At 51.3% G+C, this 27,457-nt stretch overlaps 1 protein-coding gene across 3 annotated transcripts in view; it reads left to right on the top strand.

Annotated features, from left to right (window-relative positions):
- The window catches only part of SEMA4D (semaphorin 4D), a 126,700-nt gene that overhangs the window by 76,568 nt on the left and 22,675 nt on the right, over positions 1-27,457 (top strand). For all 3 annotated transcript variants that reach the window (XM_069573881.1, XM_069573879.1, XM_069573880.1), the window contains 12 exons: positions 3,536-3,597; positions 11,486-11,822; positions 13,171-13,316; positions 16,093-16,155; positions 18,001-18,099; positions 21,125-21,218; positions 21,850-21,963; positions 22,928-23,079; positions 24,320-24,495; positions 24,606-24,762; positions 25,718-25,940; positions 27,000-27,115. In XM_069573881.1, the coding sequence (XP_069429982.1) occupies positions 11,717-11,822; positions 13,171-13,316; positions 16,093-16,155; positions 18,001-18,099; positions 21,125-21,218; positions 21,850-21,963; positions 22,928-23,079; positions 24,320-24,495; positions 24,606-24,762; positions 25,718-25,940; positions 27,000-27,115 (1,446 nt within the window). In that variant the 5' untranslated portion in view covers positions 3,536-3,597; positions 11,486-11,716. The remainder of the gene's footprint in view (positions 1-3,535; positions 3,598-11,485; positions 11,823-13,170; positions 13,317-16,092; positions 16,156-18,000; positions 18,100-21,124; positions 21,219-21,849; positions 21,964-22,927; positions 23,080-24,319; positions 24,496-24,605; positions 24,763-25,717; positions 25,941-26,999; positions 27,116-27,457) is intronic.

Genomic DNA, 27,457 nt, shown 5'->3' with positions numbered 1-27,457 from the left:
CTGGACCTGGAATCTTGGCAGGTGTCACCCCATGGCCCCGGTGCATGTGAATGTTACCCCTAGAGACGGCGTGTGAGTGGAGTGCCTGGGCGCCTCCAGGGTGGGCTTCTGGGCTGAAGTGAGGAAGTTCAGCAGATGAAGCTCGAGGCTCCTCCCCATCCACAACCAACAGAAGCTGGGGTCCTGCTCCCGGGAGAGTGTGGCTGTGGCCCCAGGCACTGAGCTCTGAATTTCCCGTGACAGGAGGAGGCTGTCAGAGCCCTGACTGAGGGGGTGTGGGGAATGTGCTTACACATGCTGGGGGCCAAACCCTAATATTTATTGGGTGGTCCCAAAAGTTCATTCAGATTTTTGCATAAAATGTTACAGAAAAAGCCAAATAAACTTTTTGGCCTACCCAGTATATCTCACAAGGTAGGTGATTGACAAGTTAGGTATAATTGGCTCTGCTTCACCGGGAGGGAGAGTCCTAGTTGATAGTTTCTCAGTGTTTCCTAGCCACTAGACACTGTGTTAAGCTCTTCATACAGGTTAGTCATGGATCTTCACAACAACCAAATGAGATACGTACTATTATTAGGCCTACTTTCTGGATGAGGACACAGAGGCACAGAAAAGTCCAGTAACTTCCCCAAGCACATACAGCTGGAAAATGGAGATGCCAGACCTCGAACGAGGCCGTTTTCACCGTAGAGTCCTATGCCTGGGATGTGCTTGTATCTTCTCCATGCGCTAAAGAGAACACTGGGTTACTGCTGAGGCAAGGGGCCTTCAGAAGGTGAGGTCACGTTGGCAGAGTGTAGGCGAGATGCATGCCAGACAAAGACCCCCTTCACCGGGGCTCTGTGCTATTGTTATGAACAGTCATGAGACAGCTGCCTTCAGGACATGGACACTGGGGCTCCCACACCCTCCTACAGGGTTGGAGGTGTGGTGGTGCGGGGGTGAAGGTCAAGTTTCTCCTGCCAGTGTGAGAGGGAAACACTTCTCTCCTGGTTTATTTCATTCCTTTCTTCTGCAAATGGACTGTGCATTATGTGAATTAAAAGCACATATGCAGAGTCAGGGGGACTTCCTTGGTGGCTCAGCGGTAAAGAATATACCTGCAGTGCAGGAGACACAGAAGACACAGGGTCAATTCCTGGGTCGGGAAGGGGATGGCAACCCACTCCAGTATTCTTGCCTGGAGAATCCCATGGACAGAGGAGTCTGGCCGACTGCTCCATGGAGTCGCACAGAGTCAGACACCGAAGTGACTGAGCAGGCACACATGTGCATAGTCAGAGGAGATGCATGATTAGAATGATAATGGTTAGAGAAAGAAATTCACAGATTTAGAAAATGAACTTATGGTTGCCAGGGGGAAGAGACGGAGTTTGGGAAGGTCATATACACGTTGCTGTATTTAAAATGGATAACCAACAAGGACCTACTGTATCATGCATGGAACCCTGCTTGGGATTATGTGACAGCCTGGATGAGAGGGAAGTTTGGGGGAGAGTGGATAAATGTGTATATGGCTGAGTCCCTTTGCTGTTCACCTGAAACCACCACAACATTGTTAATTGGCTAGACCCCAATACAAAGTAAAAAGTTTCAAGTCTGGGGAGAGAAGAAGAATGATATGGTTAGTAACTGCATATAGAGCATGTCTTTTGCCTTCTTCAGTGTGGTGATAATTAATTATAGCCTGTGGGTTTTATGTTCGGAGAGAAGAGAAAAATTGCTGTGGTAAAGGGTGCAGACAGTAGGGGCCCCACGGGGCCTCGCGGTTGACTGAGCCGTTAGTGTTTTCACTCAGGAACATGGGGGCTAGAAGCTGTTTGACAGGGGAGATAGGGAGCCTTGGCCTGAAGGCGGAAAATGAGGGTGCCCACGTCCAAGTGCATTGTGTGAGGTGATTAAGACACACACACATACACAGACACACACCTACCCTCGCCTGCTTTCTTTCATCTGTTGCTCAATACTGTGAAATTCGAGTGAATATGATACGAGACTTGTCCTCCAACCACACAACAAGCAGCTCTGGGCTTCTGTTTATTGAAGTGACAAAGACTTACTGAATTTCTAGAAGAGAGTTTTTCGGTTTTATAATTCTTGGTATTGGTGTTGTTTACCTAAGCCTCTTACTTATGGGTGACTCACTTTCTTGTTCCCTGAAGTGTCTTCAGCGGTCCCCAGGTGGCCGCTGTGCCCCGCCTGCCCACATGATAGGAAAGCCCCGTGTGAACAGGTACATCCCACGGGTCACTGCGTTTGCCCACCACCTGTCCATCAGTTGTGCCAGCCCCTCCCCCAGCATTTAAACAGAGGACATAGGTTCTGTGTCTTAGATGGATATAACTTTGTCCAGGGACACTTCCATGCTGGCTCATCTGAAGATATTTTTGCTTGTAAATCGGCCATCAGAAGCAGCTGCTGGTATAGGAAAGACCCAGACCCAGTCATAGGCAGCACAGCACAGTGGGGTGGGGTAAATCCCAGCCATCTCTGCCTGTCACTTTGAGGTCTCATCTGCTGACCCAAGCTGTTGAGCACCAGAGGGGGCCCTGGGTGGCCCTGGAAATCATGTGTCCTGGGTGGACATGTAAGAGAGGGGTACACACTGATCTCTCTGCTGTAGACCTGATGGTCCCACTCGCCGGGGGCTGTGTGGGAGAGATGAGACAATAACCGTGTTTCCAGGGAACATCTCCTACTTCTCAGCTGTCTTAAGAAAAATGGCAGGAATTGTATCAACCCTTAAAGCAAAAGAAAAAATAATTCCAACCACACAAATTGCTAGGGTTTGATTCTGAGATTTAAAAAATATGTTGGATCATTTGAAATCATAGAGGGGTCAGCATCCATTTAACCAGCCTCTAAGCCTTCTTTAATCCTACACGGTGACCTCTGGTTTTGCAGTTCTGATTCTCTTTATCTGAATCAGTGATCTTACTGGATTTGAGGATTCCTATTTTGAGGGCTCCATCCTGCACTGGGAAGGGGTAATGTATAATATAGAGGCTGGCTACACAGCTGTGGAAATTCTGCCGTTTTGGCTTAAAAACAATGAAAATGAAAAAAAATGAATTAAATGGATCCTTTAGGAAATCATTTTCTTGTAAATCTGTTTTTCCTTCATTGCCTGGTGCCTTTGGATTTCAGTGAAGATGAGTTCTAAAGAATACATATCTGAAGTCAGTAGACAATAGATAATACTTTTTTGATTGATGGACTCTCAGCTGACAGTGACTCTGGCTATTTGAATGGCTTGTTCTGCAGGGAAGTGGTGGTGATCAGTGGCTGGGACTAGATCTGAACCTGGGTGACTGAGAGGTTATACTTCCTTTGTTCATGGATGAGTGACTGCATACTCCCTCCCTCCTCCTGCTAGCACAGTGCACAAATGCCAAGCCGTCCTGAGTCAGAATTAGCTGTGGGGGTCCAGAAGTGAAGGCAGGAGTTTCTTTTTGGTGCCTTTCCAGAAGTATTGTTGAGTTTATGTGGATAGTTGAAGTGTTTAAATATTCTTGTTTCCCATTATTTTCAGAGCCAAGATTTCTGAAGACTTCTAGAAACGATTGGGAAGTTTCGAGAAGGCACAAGATACAGGTAAAACCCCCTTTGTTTCTCAATCTATCTTGCAGTTTAGCCAAGTTAACACCTTATAAAAGTCCCAGTGGGATCCAGCTGAAGGTTGGTCCTTGGTCCCTGTGAGATTTTAGGGGCAAAGACCTGGACTGGCCACTACCCCTTGGGGCTGGCTTAAGGGGAAGCCCACAGGGCAGTAGCGGCGCTGCCTCTGTTTTCTTTCCTCCCCCTGCCCCAGCTGTCTTTCCACCCTGTGCTCCTTCCCCTGCCCACTTTCTGAACTGCAGTCCTCTGGTCTAGGCATTGAAATGCCCCATCTTCTTTTTTGGGCGTAGAAGTGAGTCTTCCCTGGTATCTCAGTGGTAAAGAATCTGCCTGCCATGCAGGAATGTGGGTTCCATCCCTGGGTCAAGAAGATCCCCTGGAGAAGGAAATGGCAACCACTCCAGTATTCTTGCCTAGAGAATTCCATGGACAGAGGAGCCTAATGGGCTACAGTCCACGGGGTCACAGAGTCAGACACAACTGAGCTCACACCCACGGGGTCATCATGGGGTCTGGAGTAAGAAGAGCACTGGCTGTGTCATCTGCCTTGAAATTGAGTCATTTTGTGATCGGTCTTAATTTTTGTTGATAAATACGTGGTCAGCCATGTACTTCTAGCTTTAGAGGACAGAGATATGCCAGTTTAATTGGTAAAAGCAAAAGGCAAGCCCTCGCCTCCCTTTCTTCCTGTTACGCTACTCATGCGTTGTGGATGAGCAAGTAGGGCTCTCATTTCCTCTGGCTTTTCGATACACCTGCTGCCAGGATGGTCCTTGGTATCTGCCACGCGTGGCAGTCGCGAGAACCAGCTGTGCCAGCATGGGGACCAGTTTTAATGAACACAGCTTCACTTCTAAGGACACTTTGCACTTTCTGTGTTTATTGGCTGGTTATGTACGTGTACATTTTAAATTATTTGCTCTCTTGGGCCAGAGCTCTGTAGTTTGTTAGAGCTTTTCTTTCTGTAGTTGTTAGGAATGTGTGTTTGTGTTCAGTGTGTGCTCACTCATGTCTGACTTTTTGTGACCCCATCGACTGTAGCCCACCAGACTCCTCTGTTCATGGGGTTTCCCAGGCAAGAATACAGGAGTGGGTTACCATTTCCTCCTCTGGGGGATCTTCCCAACCCAGAGATCAAACCTGCATCTCCTGTGGCTCCTGCATTGTCAGGTGGGTTCTTTGCCACTGAGCTATTTGGGAAGCCCAGTTACTAGGAATAATTGCACTTATTAGGAATTCTAGTCCCAGGCATTTATATTATACATATTTTTTTTCCAAGTATTTTCCTATAGATTGTTTGTCTTTTGTTTGCTGAACACTATTTTAAAGAAGGATTTTGGGACACAGGAAAATTGAAAGTAAGAGTGGTTTCTTCTGTTCAGTACTACATTGAGTTGTTAAGAGAATTTCAATGTAAAGGCCTAAGTGGGTGGAGTCTCTTGTTACTTTTACCTTGTGGTCATAATAAGCATGAAGTATATGCAGGAAAGAGAAGTCACTTCTCATTTTTATGTAAATGCAAAGAGGTCAAAGAAATGGCAGGAATAGATTCCTGTTACTTTTACCTTGTGGTCATAAAAAACCTGCAAGAGATGAAGCCACTTCTCATTTTTATGTGAGTGCAAAAAGGGCAAAAAAAATGGTAAGAGTAGACACCAAGAAATGGGCTGGGTTGTGGAACATTACGCATAGCTCCACAGGTTAATGTTCTGGATATAATATATTCTCACTGACTTGAATATAATATAGAGGAGGCATAAACATTTAATATATTAAGTTTTTACAAAGCAATATAAAGTGTGGCAGAATTACAGGCAGATTCTTTACCATCTGAGCCACGAGGGAAGCCCCACCAGCACCCTCTAACTGCAGTCTTTTAGAGTAAAGACTCTGCCTCATGGGGGAATGTTTAGGTATTTTAAGTTATATTTCTTTATTAGTGGAGTTAAGAACCCTTGGAGTTACTTTTGAAGGTAGGAAAGTCTTATATGATTAAGAGAAAATTAAGAATGCAAATAAATTCCATGTTAAGGCAGAACTTTTCAACAGTGTCGTTTATCTAAGTTTGCTCTCTCTGTAGGTCTAAGTGAGGACTGGAGCACCAGTTTTAGTGGCATTTCAAATATCTCCTGGTGCACATAGCATCCTTTGGTCCTTGGGGAAACAAGCCTAGGAGCATATCTTGTGCCGAGCTCCCCATGGTGTCAGCAACCCTGGAGGACACACATTCCTCCCCAGGGGCAGGCCGACCAGTAAAGTCAGGCCAGGGGAGGGGGGTTATCTTCTCTTTGCCAGTGCTAAGCTATCTGGGCTCAGAGATGGGTGCACATGCCTTGCTTGGGCTCTGCACACCTTCCAAAGAGACAGTCCATGTGTGAAGTGTAGAATGGTGTTGCACAGGTGGTTGGTCCCTCCCTCCATTGGCCCCGCTGCTGTGGGATCCCTGCGGCCCTACACCCACCCTGCATATGCCCTTCTCAGCACTTGCCCATCACCACTGCTGATTGATTGCTGATTAATTGGTTGCTTTGTACATTTGTCACCCCGCTCCGTGTCTCATTCCTGGCTCCCATGCAGCACATGTGTGGCACACACGTGCCTGGGTTGAGGTTGATGTAGGGACATCCTGACAAGCTTGTCTGCCCCTGGGAAGTGGCTGGAGGGGAAAGCCTGTGTCCTGGACACTCTTCCATTGGGGAAGGGGACTGGGGGGGTGGGGTTCTAGCAAGACTCAGCTCCAAGACTGGGCATGGCCTCTGCAGCTAAAGTGCTGCTCCCGCGATCCATTCTAAGTTCTGGGGAAACTGAAGTTGAAACAATAAACTGTTTGTTGTGTGTGTGAACAGAGAGCTTCTGAAACCTGTTTCTGATTCCTGAAGGGGCAAGGTCATTTGGCAAGGGGGTGACATCAGCGACACAGCCAGGAGTGGGGAGGAGAGCATTGAGGGTGGGGAGCGGAGGAGGGGGCACAGCCTGGGGCTGGACTAGGGGCTGGGCTGAGGAGGGGAGCCCAGGGTGGGGGACAGCCTGATGATGAGGATGTTGGGCTCGGCACCAGCACTGGCAGGGCATGGTTTTGGGGTGGCTGTTGGGTTCTCTGCCCCTGGCTGGGGAAGGGAAGGTATGGTCAGGTGTGTGTCTTTCCGCTGTCCTGACCACAGGGCCTGGAGAGTAAGTGGTACTTCACCTGCCCTGTTGGGCAAACTCCACAGACAAGAAGCCTGAGCAGGCTCCCCCGCAGTTGTCCACAGTGATCACCCAGACTCCCCTTCATGGGTTCCCTGGGGATGCCAGTGAGGGCACTTTGAACAGTGGTTTAGCATTCTGTAGCTGATGGAGCACTGACACTTCACATGTGGTGGCGAGTGGCGTCCTCTCTGTGACACTACAGATAGCTGATCCCAGGAAGGGAAGACAGCGTGCAGTGTGAGCAGGACAGACCTCAGACAGCACCCTTGGCCCACAGTTCCTGCCTAGTAGGACCCTAGCCTTCAGTCACTAGGCACATCTGGGAACACAGTGCTGGGACTTGTGTGCTGCACATACTGCGTAGGCGTGCGTGTATACACATATACACACCGGCATGCACAAACAGACACATATGCACACACATACTCATGTGCACACACCTAAAGATGTATAGATGCATGAATGAACATGAATAAATATAGGTACAAGTATGTACACAATACCCTGAGTGCAGACACAGATGTACACACTGCGTACGTGCGCATATATACTCGGATACACGTGCATATGTATATGTGTGTGCACACACATACATGCACAGACATGTGTATGGTTTCCTGAAACAGCCCTTACCCTATTTTTCTCTGTCCCAACCCCCTGACATGATTCACAGTCACTCAGGTGGAAGGCTGCTGTGTGACAGGCACTGACAGGCCCCTGAGGGATGGGCTCAGAGACCCCTTGGGGTTCCATTCTCCTGACATTTAAAGTGGGGTCGTGCATTCCGCTTGAACCAGCACAATTACGTGTTAGGTAATGGGTGTGACATTGTGCTGACCTTGTCTTTCTAATGGGCTCCTGTCTCAGTGTGACACTTTGACGTGGGGGAGGCCAAATGTGCACTCCAGAGCCTCGGCTCCCAGCAGAAACACCCACGGAGGCCAGCAGGATGGGCGCTTTGTCCAGATGTATCCATTGGAACACTAAGGCTTTGATTCTTAACGCAGCGTCCTGTCAGCAGTCTCAGGGTCAGTGTCCCTGGCTGAGTGCACCGAGGCTGCGTGTCTGTGTGCGTGTGCTCTGTGCTTGGCACTTTAAAATTATACAGAACAATGCACACTTGTTGAAAAAGAGCAAACATCAAGCCCTTTCAATATTATAAAGCAAAACATTCGGCCCCCACACTCCCTCCCCCAAGAGGAGTCAACTGTGTGTAACGTGGACCCTCCTGACCTTTGGCTGTTCGTGTGGGGTTTTTTAAAGGCCATGTGGGGACACGAGGCAGGTGGCGCTTGTTGTTCAGTCGCTCAGTCATCTCCAACTCTTTGCAACTCCACATATCCAGAAATGGCTGGGACCGAAAGGTAAAGGGAAAATGAAATGGCAGAGGCTGGATAGAAGGTCAGCCAAGTCCGTGTGCTTGGGTTTAATCTAAAGGAAGAAACATTCCACACAGGGAAATGATATGCTCTGATTTACATTAAAAACATAATTCTGGCTGCTGCTTCTGTTTGGTAAATGTGTTACAAAGAGGTTGTGTCAGTTTGTAATTATATACAACTGCTGGCAACAGATCTAGAAGAAAAAAACAGTAATTTAAAGAGCTTAATAATTTATTATCAAGTCTAGAGGTAGGCAGGAGAAAGCAGATGTAAAGTCTTCAGTATGTTGTGTGGGTCCTCAGTTTTTCTGGATTTCTACTTGGCTGTTCTTAGCACAAGATTCTTATCTTCATGTACCTTCATGTTCACAAGGTGGCTGGCAGAGCTCCAGCCATCAAGTTTGAGTTTTAAGCAGCAAAAGGAGGAAAGGCTGAAGCCAAAATAAATAAATAAATAAATAAATAAAATAAAGCTGAGTCAGCCTCCTTTAAAAAGCTTTCCTGGAATTCCTACCTTCTCTAACTTCTGTTCACAGTTCTTTGTCCAGAACTGCCACCAGGGAAACTGGCCAAACTGCCATTCCTATGTAAAATCAAGATACTATTAGAATGAAGGGACATGGGTGCTGGGACAGGAAGCCAGCAGTCTCTACCCCAGGAAGCAACAACAGAAGCAAAAGTGAGGGGGTGGGAGGCCATGGAGAGTTCAGGGTTGGGGGATGAGCTTTGCTTTTATTGGACCAATAGTGGTGGACACGGACCTGGGAATGAGCTCAGCGCGTGTCGAGCTGGTAGCATCATCCACGCTGACAGCTGTCCCCCAGGGCCTGGATGTCCTACAGCTGTGTAGGATTTCTGTGGGTGTATTTAGTGTTCACTGGACACTCTGGGATTGCTGAATGAGTCCCATTCGGAGCCTGTCACCTGCCCTGGGCTTCTGGACCCGCCTCATACCTTACTTCCCTACTAAGGGCTGGAGAGTAGGGACCCCACCCTGGGCCCTGGCTGAGGGTGACGTGTGACCCACATGGTGGGCCCCTGTAAGACTTGGCTGCTTGTGAGGCAGCCCTCTCTGCTTCCCCTCCTAGCCTCCTCAGCCTCCTGATGTGTCTGGTGTTGCGTTCAGTGTGGGTTGCTCCCTGGTCACTGGGTGTCTGGGCTACATCGCTGTGGGCTTGGCTGGTAGCCCAGGGCCCATCCTGTGATAGTTGTGTTGGCGCAAAGCCATGCCATCCATTCATGCATCAGCTGTGGCTGCTTTCGAGCCACTATGCCAGGCTCGAAGACCTGGGACAGAGTCTCCGGGAATCAAAAAACTGAAAATAATGCTCATCCAAGCTGCTTGTTGACAAGAGGTGCCTGCCTCCACCTAGGATGGGCCAGTCCCTGGAGGAAACAGACTCGGTGTACTCCTTGATTAATAGGTACGTTGGAATGGAGAACAGATTCTGGGTAGAGGCAGAGAGCCTGGCCAGGCAGCCTTCAGGCTGGAGGAGGAGGTGCCAGTGGTGCCTGAGCAGGGAAGCTGGGCGGGCAGATGTGGCTTGGCCCCTAGTCTATGGCCCTTGCCCAGCATCTCCCCCTGTAGCAAGTGCTCACCGTGAAGTCCCCTTCCTTGGTGAAGTGGAGCTGGGGTGGCAGTGCCCCTTGTTACACATTAAAAGTAAATGCAATTAAAAAAAGACCCCGCCTCCCCCAAAGCACTGTGGAGGGTGAGCTATGCTCCCTGCTAGGCTTTGGGAGCCAGACAAGCACACCAGGAGTATGAGAGATAACTACCCAGGCAAAATGAGGAAGGAGCCAGGAGCACTTCCTGGAGGCGGTGACTTAACCAGGTCAACAGGAAGCCAAAACGTCTCCCCAAACCCTCTTGAGTGGTTTGGTCTGGTCTGATATGTCCGAGGGCAGCAGGGCAGGCAGTTGGTCAGGCACTGACCTGGGGCAAGTTGAGGGAGGTCTGGGGAGGCTGAGCTGGGAGAGGACCGCTGGAGAGGGAGTGAGGGGCTGGCTGTCCCTCAGACATCCTGAAGAGTGGTCAGGAGGCTGACAGTGATTGTGGGGGCAAGGGGAAAGTTCTAGAACGAGAGGGCCTTGGGGTGTCAGTTAGACCGGTAGATGTGGAAGTGGGCTGGCTTGGTGGGGGTGGAAGGAAGAGGAGGAGGTGAGGGTGACTGACTCGTTGGGGAGGGGAGAGACAGCGGCTCCCCCGTTTTGCAGAAGGGGGTGCTCAGCATGAGGAGGGGACTAAGTGCCCGTGGACTGCTCTGGGGGTCCCTGGGGGCAGCCTGTAGAGAATGCAGGGGTGCCACTGCACTCTGTTCCCCATGTGAGGTTGGCAAGGGTCCTGCCTCTGCTCAGGCCAGGGTTTTGCTTTAAACCTTTCCTGAGAAGCCGGGAACGAGTCCATCCTAGAGGTTCACTGGGTTTCTGGTGGGGCCTTGGGTCAGAGGCAGACCCCAGTGTTATCGATAATTGCTCCAATTCACTGATGTCCACAGGTTCACCTGTGGACATATTCACCATATTCACCTCGCATATGGTGCACGGTCTGAGCAGGCAGCAGCCGGACTCAGGCAGTCACGGGGCAGGGACAGGGGCAGAGGGTGGGCTCCAGGAGACCTGGGACCCCCCAGCCCCAAGTTTCTCTGTTAAGCACAGGCCTGTTCTTTCCATGAGGTGGCATCAGGGTGGCCCTGTCCCTTGCAGGAGGTCAGCTGTTCCTGCACGACCTGGCCCCACGTGTGTGTATGTGGTGTGTGTGTACATGTCTGTACTTATGCACATGTGTACTTGCACAGGTGTGTGTACTCACATGTTTCAGCCTCCACCCAGCTCTCCGGTCTTAGCTCTGGGCATCGTCCTTGATGAGTATTACAGGAACTGGGAAGCCAGTCTCCACGGGAAACTGAAACCCCAGTTCCGTTCCCTTCCTTCCCATCACTTTACCAGCTGCACACGGTGTCCACACAGGGAAGAAGCTGGGCAGCCAGGCATGTGTTTGCCCTGCTGGTCGGGTCCCTGTGTCTGTCCTGCATTCCAGGCCAGTCTGAGGAGCAGAAAGCCCTGACTGTAGTGCCTTCTGGGGTGCAGTGTCTGTGTGGGGCTGTCCCCCTCCAGAGGCCCCTTACGTCTCACCACCCTGTTCCTCCGTAGAAGAGTCCGTGGCTGAGGCTGTGGCGAAAGCAGAGCCATGGGCGGGGGGTAGGGGCGGGGGCGGTGATGTTGAGAGAACAGAAAGCAGGCGTTGTTGCCACACATCCTGACTTGCATCCTTTCCTTTGCACTTTCTTCCAGAATTTCTTCAGAAGGCCGTAGAGCAGCACGCCGTTTAAGAGCCTGGTGGCCTTTCACGTTTGCACTGACCTCACGCAGAGTGAGTGCTGAGAAATGCGGGGCCTCAGGGTTCGTGCCGCCCACCAGCTCCAGGCTGTGCTGCAGCTCTGAGTGGCCACCACCGCGACCCCTGCTGTGGGCTCCGCTGCCCGCCAGCATTTGCTGCTGAAGCCCCTGCTGAAGCCCTGACCGATGAGGATGTGTGCCCCTGCTGGGGGGCTGCTCACCGCCCTCGCCGTGGTGTTTGGGACAGCTGTGGCATTTGCTCCTGTACCTAGGATCACTTGGGAGCACAGAGGTGAGGGCAGAACAGTGGCAGGTGCTGGCAGTACCTGATGGGGATGGGCGCCTTGCTCCCTGCTCTGGTGTGGAGAAGCATGGGTGCCATTGGCTGCTGGGTCCGTATTCTTGGCCCTGTGTGTGGACAGAGGGCCTGCACTGCCGCTTTGGGGAGATGCTCTGACACCTGGAGACATTCGCAGGGCTTCTTCTTGGCCCCCTGATTTGGTTTCTAAGTCAGGGGGCACGCCTGAAGGAAGTTTATCTTCTTTGTGCCTGACTATCTTTGGTGCACACTGCCCAGGCACAAACCACACCAAATAGTGTTTGTAGTAGGCAGTATGTGGAGCTGAGCTTCAGGCGAATTGTTTCCATTTGCTGTTTATTGGTTTATCTGTAATTTTCTGACTCCCCGCAGTCTTTCTGACTCCGTAGTCCTGAGCGAGCTGTGCTTGCAGGACTCAGCTGTCTTGTGCAGAATTCCAGGCACTGTGTGCTGGGAGAGACTCTACCCCATGCACATCTTTCTTCAACAGGGGAAAATTAGAAGAGGAGAAAGCGAGAACACCTAATCCTTCAATAAAAGCAGAACTTGGTGATACGTGGGAAGCCAAGTTTAAAATTGATGCTGGGGGGGGTCAAAAAGAAGAAATAGCTCCCTAGGAAAGAGTGTCAGTACATTTATATTACTTCTACACAGCTAGTCCTTAAATTCCGCATATTCGTAAATAGCTATTGATGCAATTACCTAATGAGTGAAAAAGTCATCTGTTACTCCGTTAAGTTTGTGGTGGTTATCCTTAGAAAATGCTGGGTTAAATCACTGCAATAGATTTTTTTTATAAGATTTTGAGATAAATGATTTTTTTCTGAATAAGAAAATGCTAAATAGCTATTTTCTTTATAAACCTCATCTGTGGGTGATTGCATACACATAAAAGAGTTTGATGGGAGGCAGAGGGAACCGCAGTTATCAGCAGTTTAAGGTGTCTAGTCTGAGTTCTCCTGGGACATCTCAAGGTCATGTTCCTAGAAGGTCACACTCCTGGGAAGTCACGATCCTGGGAGGTCACACTGCCGGGTTTGGAATTCAGCTGGGCTGGAGGGAGCAGGAAGGGAAGTCATGCCACAACACTGGTCAAGTGCAATGGCTACATGGTGGCCTCACACTTGGTGGTGGCCTCGGCGGGTCTGTTGCACCCAAAGGTGCTTGAGTTCTGGCCTTGGCCCGAGCCTGGCCACCGTGGCAGCAGACCCCAGGCATGGCCCTGGTGGGTCGGCAGTGCGCTAGAGGGAGACTAGGTGCTCCGGATGTGTCCAGGCTCAGAAATACCTAATACGTTCTCCTCTTGCCCTGCCCTCCCCAGAGGTACAGCTGGTGCAATTTCACGAGCCAGGCATCTTCAACTACTCGGCCCTGCTGCTGAGTGAGGACGAGGACACCTTGTTTGTGGGTGCCCGGGAAGCTGTGTTTGCCTTAAACGCTCACAACATCTCCAAGAAGCAGCATGAGGTATGGTGTGGGCTCCCTGTGCCCCTGCTGCCTTTTTCTTTCCAGCATTTTCTCCTCAAGCCCATACACTGGGCTCTTCCTGGGGTTGCAGTCCCTTTCTTGGCCATCCAGCCTCACCCCAGTGGCAAGTCCCATGGACCGTCCTGCATGGCCAGCGAGCAGCCTCCCTGCCCACCAGGGCCAAGGGCACTGTTATCCAGAAGCTCCCCTTCTGCCCTATGTCCACGAGCCCCATCTCAGGGTGTTTCCCCTAGCAGCCTCCATCCTCCCCAGGCTGGCAGCTCACCCGGGGATCACCCTCTTTTTATCTTAGATTGTTGAATGCTTTACTACGGAAAATCTCAGGCACGCGCGGGAGCAGAGGGAGTGATATGATGACCCCTGTACTCCCTCGAGGCTCCTGCAGGACAAGGGTCCACCCCCATCCTCTCATCCCTGTTCTTGTCCTCTGCTCCCTGTGGGAGCAAGTCCCAACCACATGTTCTTCATCCCCAAAAGTTTCCCAGAGCATCTCCTAAAGGGAGGGACTCCTTTTTTCCAGAATGTCATTACTGCATTCTAATAATTAATGTCATCAAATAGTGTTCAAATTTCGTGGACTCTCACATTAATGATGTTTAAGTATTCAGTTTGCTTGGGTTAAAATCAGACGGTTTATGTGGCTGGGCACTCTGCCATTGAATCTCCATTTCTAGAAGCTACCGTCGGTCCACTTGCTGGGAAAGCTGCTTTCAGTCCTGTCAGGGCCCCAGTGTTGGGCTGGCTCCTGTGAGAGGCAGGAGCCTCCTCCCAGGTGGGCATTCTCCTTGCTCTTGACCACTGTAGTCTAGAGCACATCAAGAATTGCAGAATGGAACATTTCGCCTCTACCTTCTCCATCTGTGTACTGGAATATTGTCTGTGAAGGGGAGCTGCCCATTGCCAGCTATTCACATCTCCCAAGGCTAGTTCCCATGGAAATGGAAGGATCAGAGCTTAAAATCTTTGCCTTTCTTTACTAGTTTTCAAAATAATGAGTAAGCTCACTCCAAAGGGAGACAGTAGGTTTGGAGACTGTTTTTAGTATGACCGTGACTCGTGGATTTAAACGTTTGAAGTGTCTCAAGCCATTGCATCCAGAGCCTCACTCAGTACTCAGACTGTCCCTTTCTAACCTCTGGCAGTCTCTCCTAGGCTCCTGAGTCCTTAAACACCACGCAAGTGGTCGGTGTAATTTTCTTGTTTTCTGAAATCAAGCTGGCCTGCACTCATCTTAGGCATTTTCTGCCCTGGCCTCTCTTATTTTCTTGTGTTTGTCTTCATCTCCAGAGGCAAGCATAGGTCTCAGTTTCTGTCTCACATGAATGAGATTGCAGCCATTATGCTGTGAAAATAAAGTGTTTAAAATTGTAAGGTGCTTAGAGCACAGGGTTGCTCATGGTCTGATTTCCTCTCAGCCCCTACCTCCCAGTGTTGGTCAAACCTCACCCTCCTCAACAACTCAGGCCAACACTGCCTTTCCGAATCTCATGCTCGGAGCACCCTGGTTCCACTAGGCACATAGATGCTCAGTCAGAGCCTTCGTTTCTCTGTTAATGCCCTGACTGTGGCCCCTCAGACTGACCGAGAAGCTTGGGCCCTGTTGACGTGAAAGGACCCCAGGCCAAGCTTCAGTGAAACCCCCGAGAATGTGGTTAAGGGCCTATCAGAGTTCATGTTCCTGTATCCTCAGGCATTGCCTGTGGATGACGAAATTGTGTACATTTTAATTGCAAAAGAAAGTTACTGTTTGGAATGGGACTTTGTTCTGCTTTCACACGTCCTGGTCCTGATGAGGGCCCCCATTTCTCTGAAGACATGTCACTGAGGGGTTCACGTCACTGCTGTGGAGAAGCTCCTGCTGCTGCTTCCTGACCCCCGAGTGCCTGAAGCCAGCTTCGGTTCTCTGGGGGGAAATGTATTTTGGTATCAGAGATGGACTATCACATGGGCAGATATGGCATCTGGGGACGGTGAGGCAGGAGTGTGGGAGCCTTCGGTGAGGCAAGACTGTTGCTTCCCTGGGGGTTGAGGGGCCAAGGCACCTGCCAGCCTGACTGCCCGTCCACCTGGTGTGGAAGGAGCAGGAACCCAGGTCTCAGCGGAAAGACGTTCAACTTGAGGAAGCTGCTTGGCTCCATCTCCTTCACCTGCTGCCATCACGTAAAATTTAAAGCATCGTAACCCTGCTGTTCCGCTGAGCAAGTAAACATCAAGACTTTTTACTGGACTCAAAAATCACTTTTGAATGGTTGAAAACACCCACTTGATGTTTGAAAGTGCCTGCAGTTTATTTAGGGACTTCCCAACTGTCCCATGCGCTTCCGTTGCAGGGGGCAGGGGTTCCATCCCTGGTCGCTGAACTGAGATCCTACATGCTGTTGGTGTGCACCCTGTTCCCCCAGAAAAGAGAGAAGGCCTGCAGTTTAGGTTTTTGATGACTAATTCTCCCCACTTCCGGTCGTTTTGTTTCTGCAGTTGTTTTGCAGTGAGTAATGGTCATCTGGGAACTGCCTTCCAGGCCCCCTTTCAGGCTGCGGGGCGAGGATCACAGAACACTCTTGAAGCCCCTGTTGCTCACATGCAGCAGTGTCTGCTCTGAGCCTCGCTTTGTAATCTGAGATGTTAATGCCTTGGGGAATACCTGTGTTTCAAATACCAATGTGTTCTTTGTAAACTGTGTATTTATATACCAGTCTGTTCTTTTTATTAAAGGGGGAACATGCACTGAAATGGACTCTTTCATTCTTCCTCACAGGCTTATTGGAAGGTTTCAGAAGATAAAAAAGCAAGATGTGCAGAGAAGGGGAAATCAAAACAGGTAATTTCTTTTGCAAGCTTCAAAGACCACCGGGGGAACGGCTTACTTGTTTTACTCTCCCCAGTGCCCCAACTCGTGCGGAGCAGCCCCCAGAGTGTTCATCGTTGCTTATCCTGCAGGTCGCCTCTCTCTTCCCAAGTGGTGAGCTTGGGGCTCTCACTGCCAGTGTCAACCATACCAGGCTTTTGAAAATTACTTTAAAGTTGATCTGAGTTTAACTGGTCCAAATGGCCTGAAACTTTGACTATAGAAAATGATGTCTGATGCTTGCTGGCTAAAGGTGTAGAATGCAGGGAAGGCTTGTGCCTCCCTTGAACAGCAGTGGTCTGGAGGGGTTGCTGTAGGATTTTTGGCAACATCTATCCATTCCTGGAGATTAGGCTCCTTCTCTCGGAGATACTAGGCACCTCAGCGTGAGGCTTCCCCGATGGCTCAGTGGGTAAAGAATCTGCCTGCAGTGCAGGAGACTCTGAAGATGCAGGTTCAATCCCTTGGTTGGGAAGATTCCCCTGGAGGAGGGCATGGCAGCCCACTCCTGTATTCTTGCCTGAAGAATCACATCGACAGAGGAGCTCGGTGGGCTATAGTCCATGGGGTCACAAAGAGTTGGACACATTTGAGCAACTAAGCACAGCCTAGTCCATCTGGGGAACACTGGGCTGAATGTCCACCTCCCTCCAGAATTCTGTGTTACCCCCACCTGCTGGGCCCATGTCAGAGTCTCAAAGTATAAGAGCCCTATCTTCCTTGCTCATTGGTTAAGACAGCTCAGTTATGGTCAGTTTCAGTAGTTGGTGGCTAATTTCAAAACAATTAAAATTTAAACAAAAACAGAAATTTTGGCTAAACTTTTTTTTAGCAAAATACTAAGCACTGTCACGAAAGTTACTAAATTGGGAATGAGGGAAAATGCAGGCATTGCAATGTAATAACAGATGTCGCAGGGAGTTATCTTAGACCTAAGTTACAGCAGGCACTTGGGTTGGGCGTATGTGGAGGTCGTGCAGCGGACAAGGGTCCCTCCCAGTTCTTTCATGGAGTATGAATTACTTCCAACCAGTTTAAAAACAATCATGGCAAAAAAAGCCTTTCCTGAATGGAGATAATTTCAGATGCTACCACATATAATCCCAGTACATTTCAGCCTAAAATAGCCAGTGGGTTCCTCAGTGGCATCTGGTTTTCCTGATGGGCCTTTCTGATGTGCAGCCAGGCTGGGAGCCCCTCCTTAGTCCTGCCTCTCCCCTGAGCTGGGCGGGCAGGGCACACCCCTCTCCTGAGCAGCACTGTTTCCAGTTGCATGCATTAGGGTGTTGAGGGTAGGGCCTCCCAGAGAAAAGGAAGGCAGAGGGAATTCTGCACAGCACACCCGAGCATGGGTCTGCCAACATAGTGAATGGTTTGTGTGTTCTCTGAGAGCAAATGCATTTTTTCCTGTGCTGGGTATCAACTGAGATTCAGGGTCAGCTCTCCTTGCTTTCTGGCCGGCACGTCTTTGCTGCGTGTACATCAGTGACTGAGGCAAAGTCCATTTGGCACCTGATGGCGGCCCATGAACCCTGCAGAAATTGAAGCACACAGGCCAGCTGCACATGTGGGATTGCCCAGGTCTGGGGTCAGATCTCCGGGAGCCTGCCCCCACTGTGCCAGGCAGAGCAGGGCTGGCCTGTGGAGATAGAAAGCGTCTGAGGCCCGCAGTCGTCAGCGAGCTGTGAGGAGCTGCTGTCAGGCGTGTGCTCAGGACTGGTCCCTGCTCTGGGGTGAGCAGGGTGAGCTGTTGGGATCGTGGAGGGCGTCCAGGGGAACCCGCACAGTGCTTGACCGGTGCGATTCTCTTCCCTGTAGACAGAATGCCTCAACTACATCCGTGTGCTGCAGCCGCTCAGCTCCAGCGCCCTTTACGTGTGCGGGACCAACGCATTCCAGCCAGCCTGTGACCACCTGGTAAGGCATGCAGGCACCCTGGTCAGTGGCTGAAGTGGAGTGGGGCTCGAAGCAGCGCTTAGTGGGCTCTACTCCGCAATCGAGGAGGGTTTCTCTCCTGCCACCCATGTGGGAATTGGGGCAGCTGTGGCTCCCCACGAGGCCTCCGCCCCCTCAGCAGCCCCCTCTAAGCCTTCCTATCTATAGACCACCGTGACTGAGGGTGCGGATAGGGCAGGACTCATGGGGCTGCTGGCAGTAGTGTGGGGCTGGCAGTGGGGTGGCCTTCTGGGGAGGCCAGTGTTGATGAGGAGAAGCACCATCATGCCCCGATCCAGCGTGTTGCCTGTTTCTCCATGCCATGTTTTGCATTTTGTGAGGAAGCATGTACGACGGGGACCCTGCTCAGGTGGAACAGTCAGGACTTTTGCTCCTGTGTGCTAGGTTCATGTGCTATAGGCTGAATGCTTGTGTCTCCCCACATCCAAATGTCAGAGCCCTAATTCTCTGAATGTGATGGTATTTGGAGATGCAGCCAGTGAGGAGGTAGTTAAGATTAAGTCATGTCATGAGGATGGAGTCCTAATCCGATGGGATGATGGCCTTTTAAAAAGAGGAAGAGGCACCAGAATCTCTCTTTCTCCCACCACGCGAGGAACGGTGAGAAGGTCTGCAAGCCAGGAAGAGGTTCCTCACCAGGAACCCTCCTTGCCAGCAACACTCAGACTTGCAGCCTGAGAACCACGAGGCACGAATGTGTGGTTGCAGCCCCACCCCTAGTCTGAGGTCTTCATGGGGGCCCGGGCTCACTAGGACAGCACGTCTGCCACTCTGGTCTTGGGGTACCACCATCCAGTGTCGGCTGTTGGGGTGCAGGTTGTTCCCTGATCCTCCTTTCTGGAATCTGCCCCTCCAGGGAGTGACAACATGATGCCAGTGAGGTGAGCAGTTTTAGAAGCAAGACCCGTCTCTCCCTCCCCCATTTCCTTCCTTGCCTCCCCCTGAGCCTCGTCAGTCATCTTCTGCTGTGGTAGGGTCCTTGGGAGAGGGACCCCTACTCTCCCGCTGCCCTCCCACCACTCCTTATCCCCTTGCTGACAGCTAGCTGGAAGGAGAGAGCGAACTGGGCAGCAGCGACTCAAAAGAGACACTCTTTTTACTCGGATAATCTGATGAGTCATTTGAAACAACCACAGAGAGGGGAGAGGAGTGTTTTAAATGCACTTCAGATTCAAAAAGGAAGCGTGTTTTCTAGTGTTTGTCCCTGATTTAGTGAGTACCTGCCAAGTGTAAAGTACGGTAGAGTAGAAAACTTAGTTTGCTAGAACCCTAAATTCATGAAGGATTTCATGGCTAAATTCTGCTAGTCAGATGCTCAAAGTATGGAATTTAAGCTTAAATTCTACAAACATGTCAGTTGTGGAGGTGAGGGAATCATGTATTTCATTTAAACCTAGACCTGGAGACTTCACTGGTGGTCTAGTGGATAAGAATTCGGCTTGCAATGCTGGACACTTGGGTTCAATCCCTGATTGGGGAACTAAGATCCCACATGCCTCAGAGCAACTAAGCCTGTGCTCTGCAACTGCTGAAAGCCCTGTACTCTGTAGCCTGCATGTTGCTTTGTGAAGCAATGAAGATCCCTTGTGCTGCAGCTAAGACCCAACTCAGCCGAATAAATAAACTAAAAAAGAAAAAACAAAAAAACAACCTAGACCTATTTTTCCCCAGTGTTTTAAAAAAATTTTCAAGCCAGCGGAAAAGTTGATCATGCATGTGTCCTAGCTACCTAGACGGTACACTTGGGAGCATCCATGTATGTGCACACAGGTGGACATGCTGAACTGTGACCCGTAATCCCTGAATGCTGTCACCCGAACATGATCTAACCTCCAGTCCCCATTCAGATTTGCCAGCCATCATGCTGAAATGTAGTCAGTGAATCACACTGTCTCCCCAGTTCACAGCTGCTGACCTGGGAGGTGGCAAACCTGAATATTGCTTCCACCAGCCTGTTAGAAATGTAACTACAGTTTTTCCCATGTCCCGAGCCCTTTCTTCTCTGTGACTGTGATTGTGTCCCTGGCTCTGACAGACATCGAGGCCACTAACCACCCATCACAGTCGGGATGCCCATCTTCTTAATCTCCAGGCTGTCCGGTGGAAGATGGTACCCCGCTTTCATTGCTGTGTGCTTCCTGGGTTGCTGGCGGTACACACCCCCTTTCTGGTCTGCACTGCCATTGGGTCTTTTCTTTTCCAGCTTGCTACGTTTTGACCATTTTCCTCCTGAGATGCTTTCTTCCTCGTCTGTACTCACTTCTCACATATTCAGGGATGGACAAGCCTTGTCTGTCATTTTGCTGTCATGTCCCCCACTTTGTCACTGTTGATCTGTGTCATTCTTTCAGTGGACAGACACTATCCAGTCCTCTCTGTGCTGGATCTATGTTTCCCCTTTCTTGGCTTTGAGCTCTCTCTCCAGGTGCAGAGAGATGGTCCCAAGACTGAAATGCTCACCCACACTTCACTAGTGCAGCATGGTTCCATCTTTTACACTCTAGTCACCAATCCATCTGGAGTGTGTCTCAGCGGGTGGGATGTGGCGGAGGTTCTGTTCCTTTTTTTCTGTTATCTGTTCATTGGATAGCCTGCTCCCCTGCTGCTTTGAAGGCATCTTTACTGATGTTAAAAGTCTGCGTGTGGCCTTCCAGTTCCTTCCAGAGTACACCCTGTGTTTGGTTTGCCCTGGCTGTTTTGCGATCCTAGAGGCATCAGCATTGACCGTCTCGGTCTTACAGGGGAGTCAACTGAGGCTCCAGGACCTTGAGGTGCTCTCGAGGGTGTCAGAGGGCACCAGGGTGATAGAAGCTGCCAAGGTGCTGGCCTCTAGACCTGGGACAGCTGGTAACAGCATATGTGCTGTCCCCTCCATCTCCCCAGAAGAGCAAGTCTGAAAATTCAGTGGTCCAACAAAGAAGCATGATCAGGATGACTGCAGGACTTCAGACATTTTATGATACTCTTCCTTTCTGCTCAATTGTAGAACTTAACATCCTTCAAATTTCTGGGGAAGAATGAAGATGGCAAAGGAAGGTGTCCCTTTGACCCAGCACAGAGCTACACGTCAGTCATGGTCGGTGAGTCCTGCTCTTGGTGTCCGTTCCTGGCTTGGCCCCACTGGACTCAGGCAGCCCCGTTCCTCCTCCTCGGCAGTGACCCCCTCTGCTTGGTGCCCGTATTCACCATCCACACAGAAGGTCCAGGAGTCTCTCTATAGAGCTCTTGGATTCGTTGTTCAGTAGGATAAATGGCCACCTCCGCAGTCTTCAAGATAGATTTGGGGACAGATTATTTTGTATCTGTCGCCTGTGCAAATCACCTGGATGAGTCGGTCAGGTTGAGGGAATGCTTTTGTTCAAGGGACGTTTGTGACTGAGCCGTGGCCTGCCTTGAAATGCTCTCGCACACCCAAGGCAAGCAGGCCAGGAGCTGCCTGGGCACCCATGGTTGTGTTTGTCATTTTACAGGATGCAGGGATTGCTTGCGTTGCTTGCTGCCCCAAACAGCTTAGCATGGAGCACAAAATCCCCCACATCCAGAAATAAAGCAGAAGACTCAGGAGACAGAAACATCACCCAGAAGCAGGGCTGCGGCGTCTCTGTTTCCTGGGCGGGCCTGTGTCAGTTTGGAAGAAGGGGTGTTGGGGCATCGGTGTGTCACCAGCACTAATGTTGATCCCTTTTCCTCTTTCCTCCTGGGTCACTGAAGATGGAGAGCTTTATTCCGGGACGTCATACAACTTTTTGGGAAGTGAACCTATCATCTCCCGAAATTCTACCCACAGTCCTCTGAGGACAGAGTATGCAATTCCTTGGCTTAATGGTAAGAAGCGGGCCGCAAGGTGGAAGGTGTGTTTGTGCTTGGTGTGGCGCCCTCTCCACCAGAGCCCCCGCTCTAGTTCGCCCTCTGCCTCATGGGAGGGTGTCCGCGGCTCACCTTTCTGTGTCCTAGGGTTCACGTCAGGCCCAGTGAGGTGGGGGTTCTTCTGGAACCACTCGGAGCTCCATCGTCAGCATCTGGGGGCTTGTTTTCTTCTCTGCTAAGTAAGCGGGTTGTGTGCTAAGTCACATCTGGCTCTTTTCAACCCCATGGACTATAGCCCGCCAGGCTCCTCTGTCCATAGGATTCTCCAGGCCAGAATATGGGAGTAGATTGCCATGCCCTCCTCCAGGAGATCTTCCCGACCCAAGAGATCAAACCCGCATCTCTTTCGTCTCCTGCATTGGCAGGCGGGTTCTTTACCACTAGTGCCACCTGTGAGCTGGTTTAACCTTGCCTTTACCCCTCCTTGAAAATGGATATGGGAGGCTCAGATTGACAGACTCGGGCTCGTTAGATCAGCATGTGACATTATACCGTTATCTCTGGAAGTCACATGTCTACATTGGATTCACAATCAGATGGCTCACAGCTACTCACCGGAGACTTTTCTCTTGGGCACTGGCCAGCCTGCCAGAGCCTTGGGGCACCCGGATCTGGTGGTCAGGAGTTTGTCTCTTTTAGGGATGGGCTGTTTAAACCAGCGAATGCATATTTCCCAGTGAGTCTCTAGGGATGGTGGGGTCTGGCTCCCTGTTGCCTCCAGGCTGCCTGCCAGTTTAGAGATCCAGCCCTCAGTTCTAGGGCTGGACTGGGAGGCTGTATGTCAGAACCCCCACCTCCAGCATCTCCTTAGCCTGAGGAGGGCTAGATGGGCTCCATCATCATCCCTAGGCCCTGGAGTCTGTGTGGGGGGTGCCCGGGCCCTCAGTGTGCACGGGGCTAATCAGAGCATCCGTCCCTGCAGAGCCCAGCTTCGTGTTTGCTGACGTGGTGCGAGAGATCCCGGAGGGCGAGGACCTCGGGGACGACAGGGTGTACTTCTTCTTCACGGAGGTGTCTGTGGAGTACGAGTTTGTCTTCAAGCTGATGATCCCCCGGATAGCGAGGGTCTGCAAGGTGAGCCCACCCCTGCTTTTCTCTTTGGTCCCTGCACTTGGGGAGCACACATCACCTGGGCTCCACACTTCCTCTGAGATGCCTGTCCCCTACCGCTTATTCATCTACACCATAGATAGCAGTGTGGATGGGCTCGGCTTTGTCCTCCCTACAGGTCGCCTTGGGGACCACAGGAGCACCGGCCTGTGTGTGACAGTGACTGGCTTTCTGTCCTCAGGGCTCTGTTCTTAACACATTCCTTAAATGTCTCCCAGCTTATAGGAAGTTAGTTTTCCGGTACTGTATTAACCAGAATCTATCACTGGTGGCTCAGACGGTAAAGAATCCGCCTGCAGTGCGGGAGACCCAGGTTCAGTCCCTGGGTCGGGAAGATCCCCTGGAGAAGGGAATGGCAGCCACTCCAGGATTCTTGCCTGGAGAATTCCATGGACAGAGGTGTCTGACAGGCTACAGTCCCTTGGATCACAAAGAGTTGGATGTGACTGAGCGACTAACACTTTCACTTTCACGTTGTAATTAGGGGTTTTTCCATTCCAACATAAAGGTTGGGGAGTGCGTTTTCACTGTGTCCAGAGTGAGTATGGACACTTCAGTTTCATGATCTTCTGTGTCCAGTTGTCAGAGTTTCAGTACTTCTGTCCAGACCCAGTCATGTTAGGAGTGTTCCATGATTGTTGCTTGTTCACTAAAAAGTGCTTTGGGGAACCTGACAGGTCCAGAGCATCTCAGCAGATAGCTCAAGAGCTGGAAGGAAGTGAAAATCTGATCTCCTTGAGGTATGCCTTTTAGGGGAGACCTCATCTACGCACACTGGCCAGAGACAGACTGGGGAGCCTGCGTGTCCACCAGCCCCTGGCTCTGCCGGTCACTCACAGATGGGTCTTGAGTCTGGAGGTGCATGTGAGCCAAAGGGCTAAAGCAGTGACCATGCAGGAGGACAGCGGGGCGTCTGCTTCGTGACGCCGAGGGCGGGCAGAATCCAACAGTTGTTCTGTCTGCTGTTGGGTGACTGCTCGTTGAGGTGTTGTAGTGGGTTGGGTTTTGTGCTTTAATCCATGACCTGAGCTGGCACGGAAGGGGTTGCTAGAGTCACTGGTGGTCTGCAGCCGGCTTTCCTTTTTGGCCTCAGCTTCCTTTCACTGAGGCAGAGCTGCTCAGGGCTGCAGTACATCCCTCATCACCAGCTCTTGTTTGGGGGGAGCCTCCCCTCCTCTCACTGCAGATGTCTTTGGGGTTCTAGGGGGACCAGGGGGGCCTGAGGACCTTACAGAAGAAGTGGACCTCCTTCCTGAAGGCCAGGCTCATCTGCTCCCGGCCAGACAGCAACCTCGTCTTCAACGTGCTGCGGGATGTCTTCGTCCTCAGGTCTCCAGACCTGAAGGAACCCGTGTTCTACGGGGTCTTCACCCCACAGCTGTGAGTGCTCCAGGCGGGCGGGGGTGGGGTGTTTTCACCTCATTCTCCTTCCCCCCGACCCGCGCCCTGCCCCTCGCCTCAGGGCAGTCGTATCACCCCCTCCTCCCCAGGAACAACGTGGGGCTGTCGGCCGTGTGTGCCTACAACCTGTCCACGGCCGAGGCGGTCTTCTCCCGTGGGAAGTACATGCAGAGCGCCACGGTGGAGCAGTCCCACACCAAGTGGGTGCGCTACAACGGGGCTGTGCCCACGCCGCGGCCCGGGGCGGTGAGTGGGCACGGGCTTCCCCCTGGGAGCGGGGAGGGCCGGGGGCACTCTCTCTGCTTCCTGGGTCCTTCTCATCAGCGTGCTGTGTCACAATTGTTGCTGTAAACTGCCCGAACGAGAAGGTGTTCTGGCTGGCACCGGATGTTTTGTGTGATTAACATTGTACAATAGAATGAGATCTGTTTCATTTTCTGTGTCTTGCAGAGAAACATGATTTCTTGGCAGAGAGATGAGCACCATTCGTTAATATGAGTCACATGCCCTAAGAGTAGTAAATTTTATGTAGAAATCAGTGTGGGTATCTAGGCTGATGTGGCAGCATTGATGTATGATGGACCTGGTGAGCTGGGCTGTGTACATGGTCCACGGGTGGGACTGTGATCTGGGAGAGTGGCCTGAGGCTTGGAGCTCCCTCCCAGGACCGTCCCCTTCTGTGGGTGCACCTTTGCTGACGGGTCAGTTCTTTTCCTGCATGTCATTAAACAAAAGGCGTTCACCTGTGGTCGTGAATTTCGGTGTACACACATTAGAAGCTAGGACAAAAAAAAGAACCTTCATGCTCTCGACCTTTATGCTATTTATATTTACAACTGAACTGTTTTTAGCCATTTTTCCAGGCTTCTCTTCTGGGAGAGCTATCAAAAGAGAAATGTGTGGTTTTCAGTTTCAGACGTCTGACACAATTTTTTTCATTCATGAGTTGATGAAAATGACTTCATTGACTATGTATCATGAGACACCGTTGTGTCCAGTGGAGAAAAAGACAGTTGCATTTCCTACCTCCTTTATAACTGTGTTTTTAGATTCCTGGGGAAAGGTCAGCTCAGTGTTTCCGTCTTGGCAAGAAATCCACAGTGTACCCCCAAGTTCTGCACCTCGGGGAAGCCTCGGCTCTTGTGTGAGCGCATGCTACGTGCCCGAGTGCCCACGGTAATGGCTGATCTGTTTCCTGCAGTGCATCAACCGGGAGGCACGGGCGGCCAACTTTTCTAGCTCGCTCAACCTGCCGGACAAGACCCTGCAGTTCGTCAAAGACCACCCTCTGATGGACGACTCCGTGACCCCGATAGACAGTAGGCCCCGGCTGATCAAAGGCGACGTGAACTACACGCAGATTGTGGTGGACAGGGCCCGGGCCCTGGACGGGACCATCCACGACGTCATGTTTGTCAGCACAGGTGGGTCCCTGGGTAAGAACATGGATATGTCCAACCAGGGCTGGCTTGGTGGCTCAGTGCTAAAAAAATCCACCTGCCAATGCAAGAGACACAGGTTCAATGCCTGGGTCAGGAAGATCCCTTGGAGAAGGGAAGGGCAACCCGCTCCAGCATTCTTGTCAGGAGACTCCCATGGACAGAGGAGCCTGGTGGGCTACAGTTTATAGGACTGCAAAGAGTCAGACATGACTTGAGCAACCAAACAACAATAAAGTCCAGCTAATCTCTGCCACACGGAGCCAGCGTCTCGCCCAGGTGCCCGAGTGGTGGGAGGATTTGTTAGTGTGTGGGAGGATTTCTGAGAAGTCCCCACACCTGGGTGGCTTCAGATCTCTGTGACCATCAGAACACCTGGAGCACCAGTTAAAAACGCAGGTCCTGACCCAGATCTAGAAATTCAGGTCTGATGGGTCTGGGCTGGTGCAGAGGGAGGCCAGGTGGTGCCATGGCGGCGAGGTGTGAGCTGCAGACAGGCACGTCCTGCCTCCCTGAGTGAGCAGCTGGCTCGAGACCTGTCCTGACCTGCCGCGGGCGGCACACCTCTCCCAGTGGCCCGCAGACACCAACACAAGTTTCCTGGAATGGAGATGGGGACCAGGCAAGGGGGCAGCAGCAGCAGGCAGGCTCTGTGGTCAGTCCTGGGTGCTGCCCAGCCACTGGCTTCCCCTGCCTGGGGCTCCTGGTGGGCTGGCATCCCCAGAGGCCTGTGGTGCCTAAGAACCACGTCACATTTATTTGGATGACAGTGTTGACCATTCTGATGGGGAGTATTGGACTTAACAAAGAGCTGTTTATTTTTTCAGAAAAAGCTGGGGATGACCCATGCCAGCTGGGTGTCCAGTTGTTTATTTTGCCTGTGACTCTTCCCTTTGTGGGTCTAATGCAAAAACATCATCTGTTTCTAAGCCTTCTGTTGGGGAAAGGAGTGGGAGGCGGAAGGGTGACTATTTGCTGCTATGGCCAACAGCGCCAGCACCGTCCCCTTCTCCTGGGGACTGACATGCAGCTTTGACCTTGCAGACCGGGGCGCCCTGCACAAAGCCATCAGCCTCGAGAATGACATCCATATCATTGAGGAGACTCAGCTCTTCCAGGACTTCGAGCCTATCCAGAGCCTACTGCTGTCTTCCAAGAAGGTAGGTCCCTGGGGAGCTGGCAGGGCGGCCCCACATTTCAGTGACCACAGGGCGGGCTGGGCCAGGCAGGTCCTGTCGTCCATCTGGCCCAGATGAACCTAGCTTCAGGCTCTTACAGAAAGTTCTTCCGTGAGCTGTGGGGTACAAGGAAGGCAAAGAAAGTGAAAGTGTTAGTCACTCAGTAGGGTACAACTCTTTGCGACCTCATGGACTGTAGCCCACCAGGCTCCTCTGTCCATGGGGATTCTCCAAGCAAGAACACTAGAGTGGGTTGCCATGCCCTTCTCCAGGGGATCTGCCCGACCCAGGGGTTGAACCTGAGTCTACCACATTACAGGCAGA

The sequence above is a fragment of the Ovis canadensis genome, chromosome 2, assembly GCF_042477335.2.
Source record: "Ovis canadensis isolate MfBH-ARS-UI-01 breed Bighorn chromosome 2, ARS-UI_OviCan_v2, whole genome shotgun sequence".
Taxonomy (NCBI): domain Eukaryota; kingdom Metazoa; phylum Chordata; class Mammalia; order Artiodactyla; family Bovidae; genus Ovis; species Ovis canadensis.
Note: the sequence above shows the minus strand (reverse complement) of the source record. Positions and strands in the feature narration are given on the sequence as shown.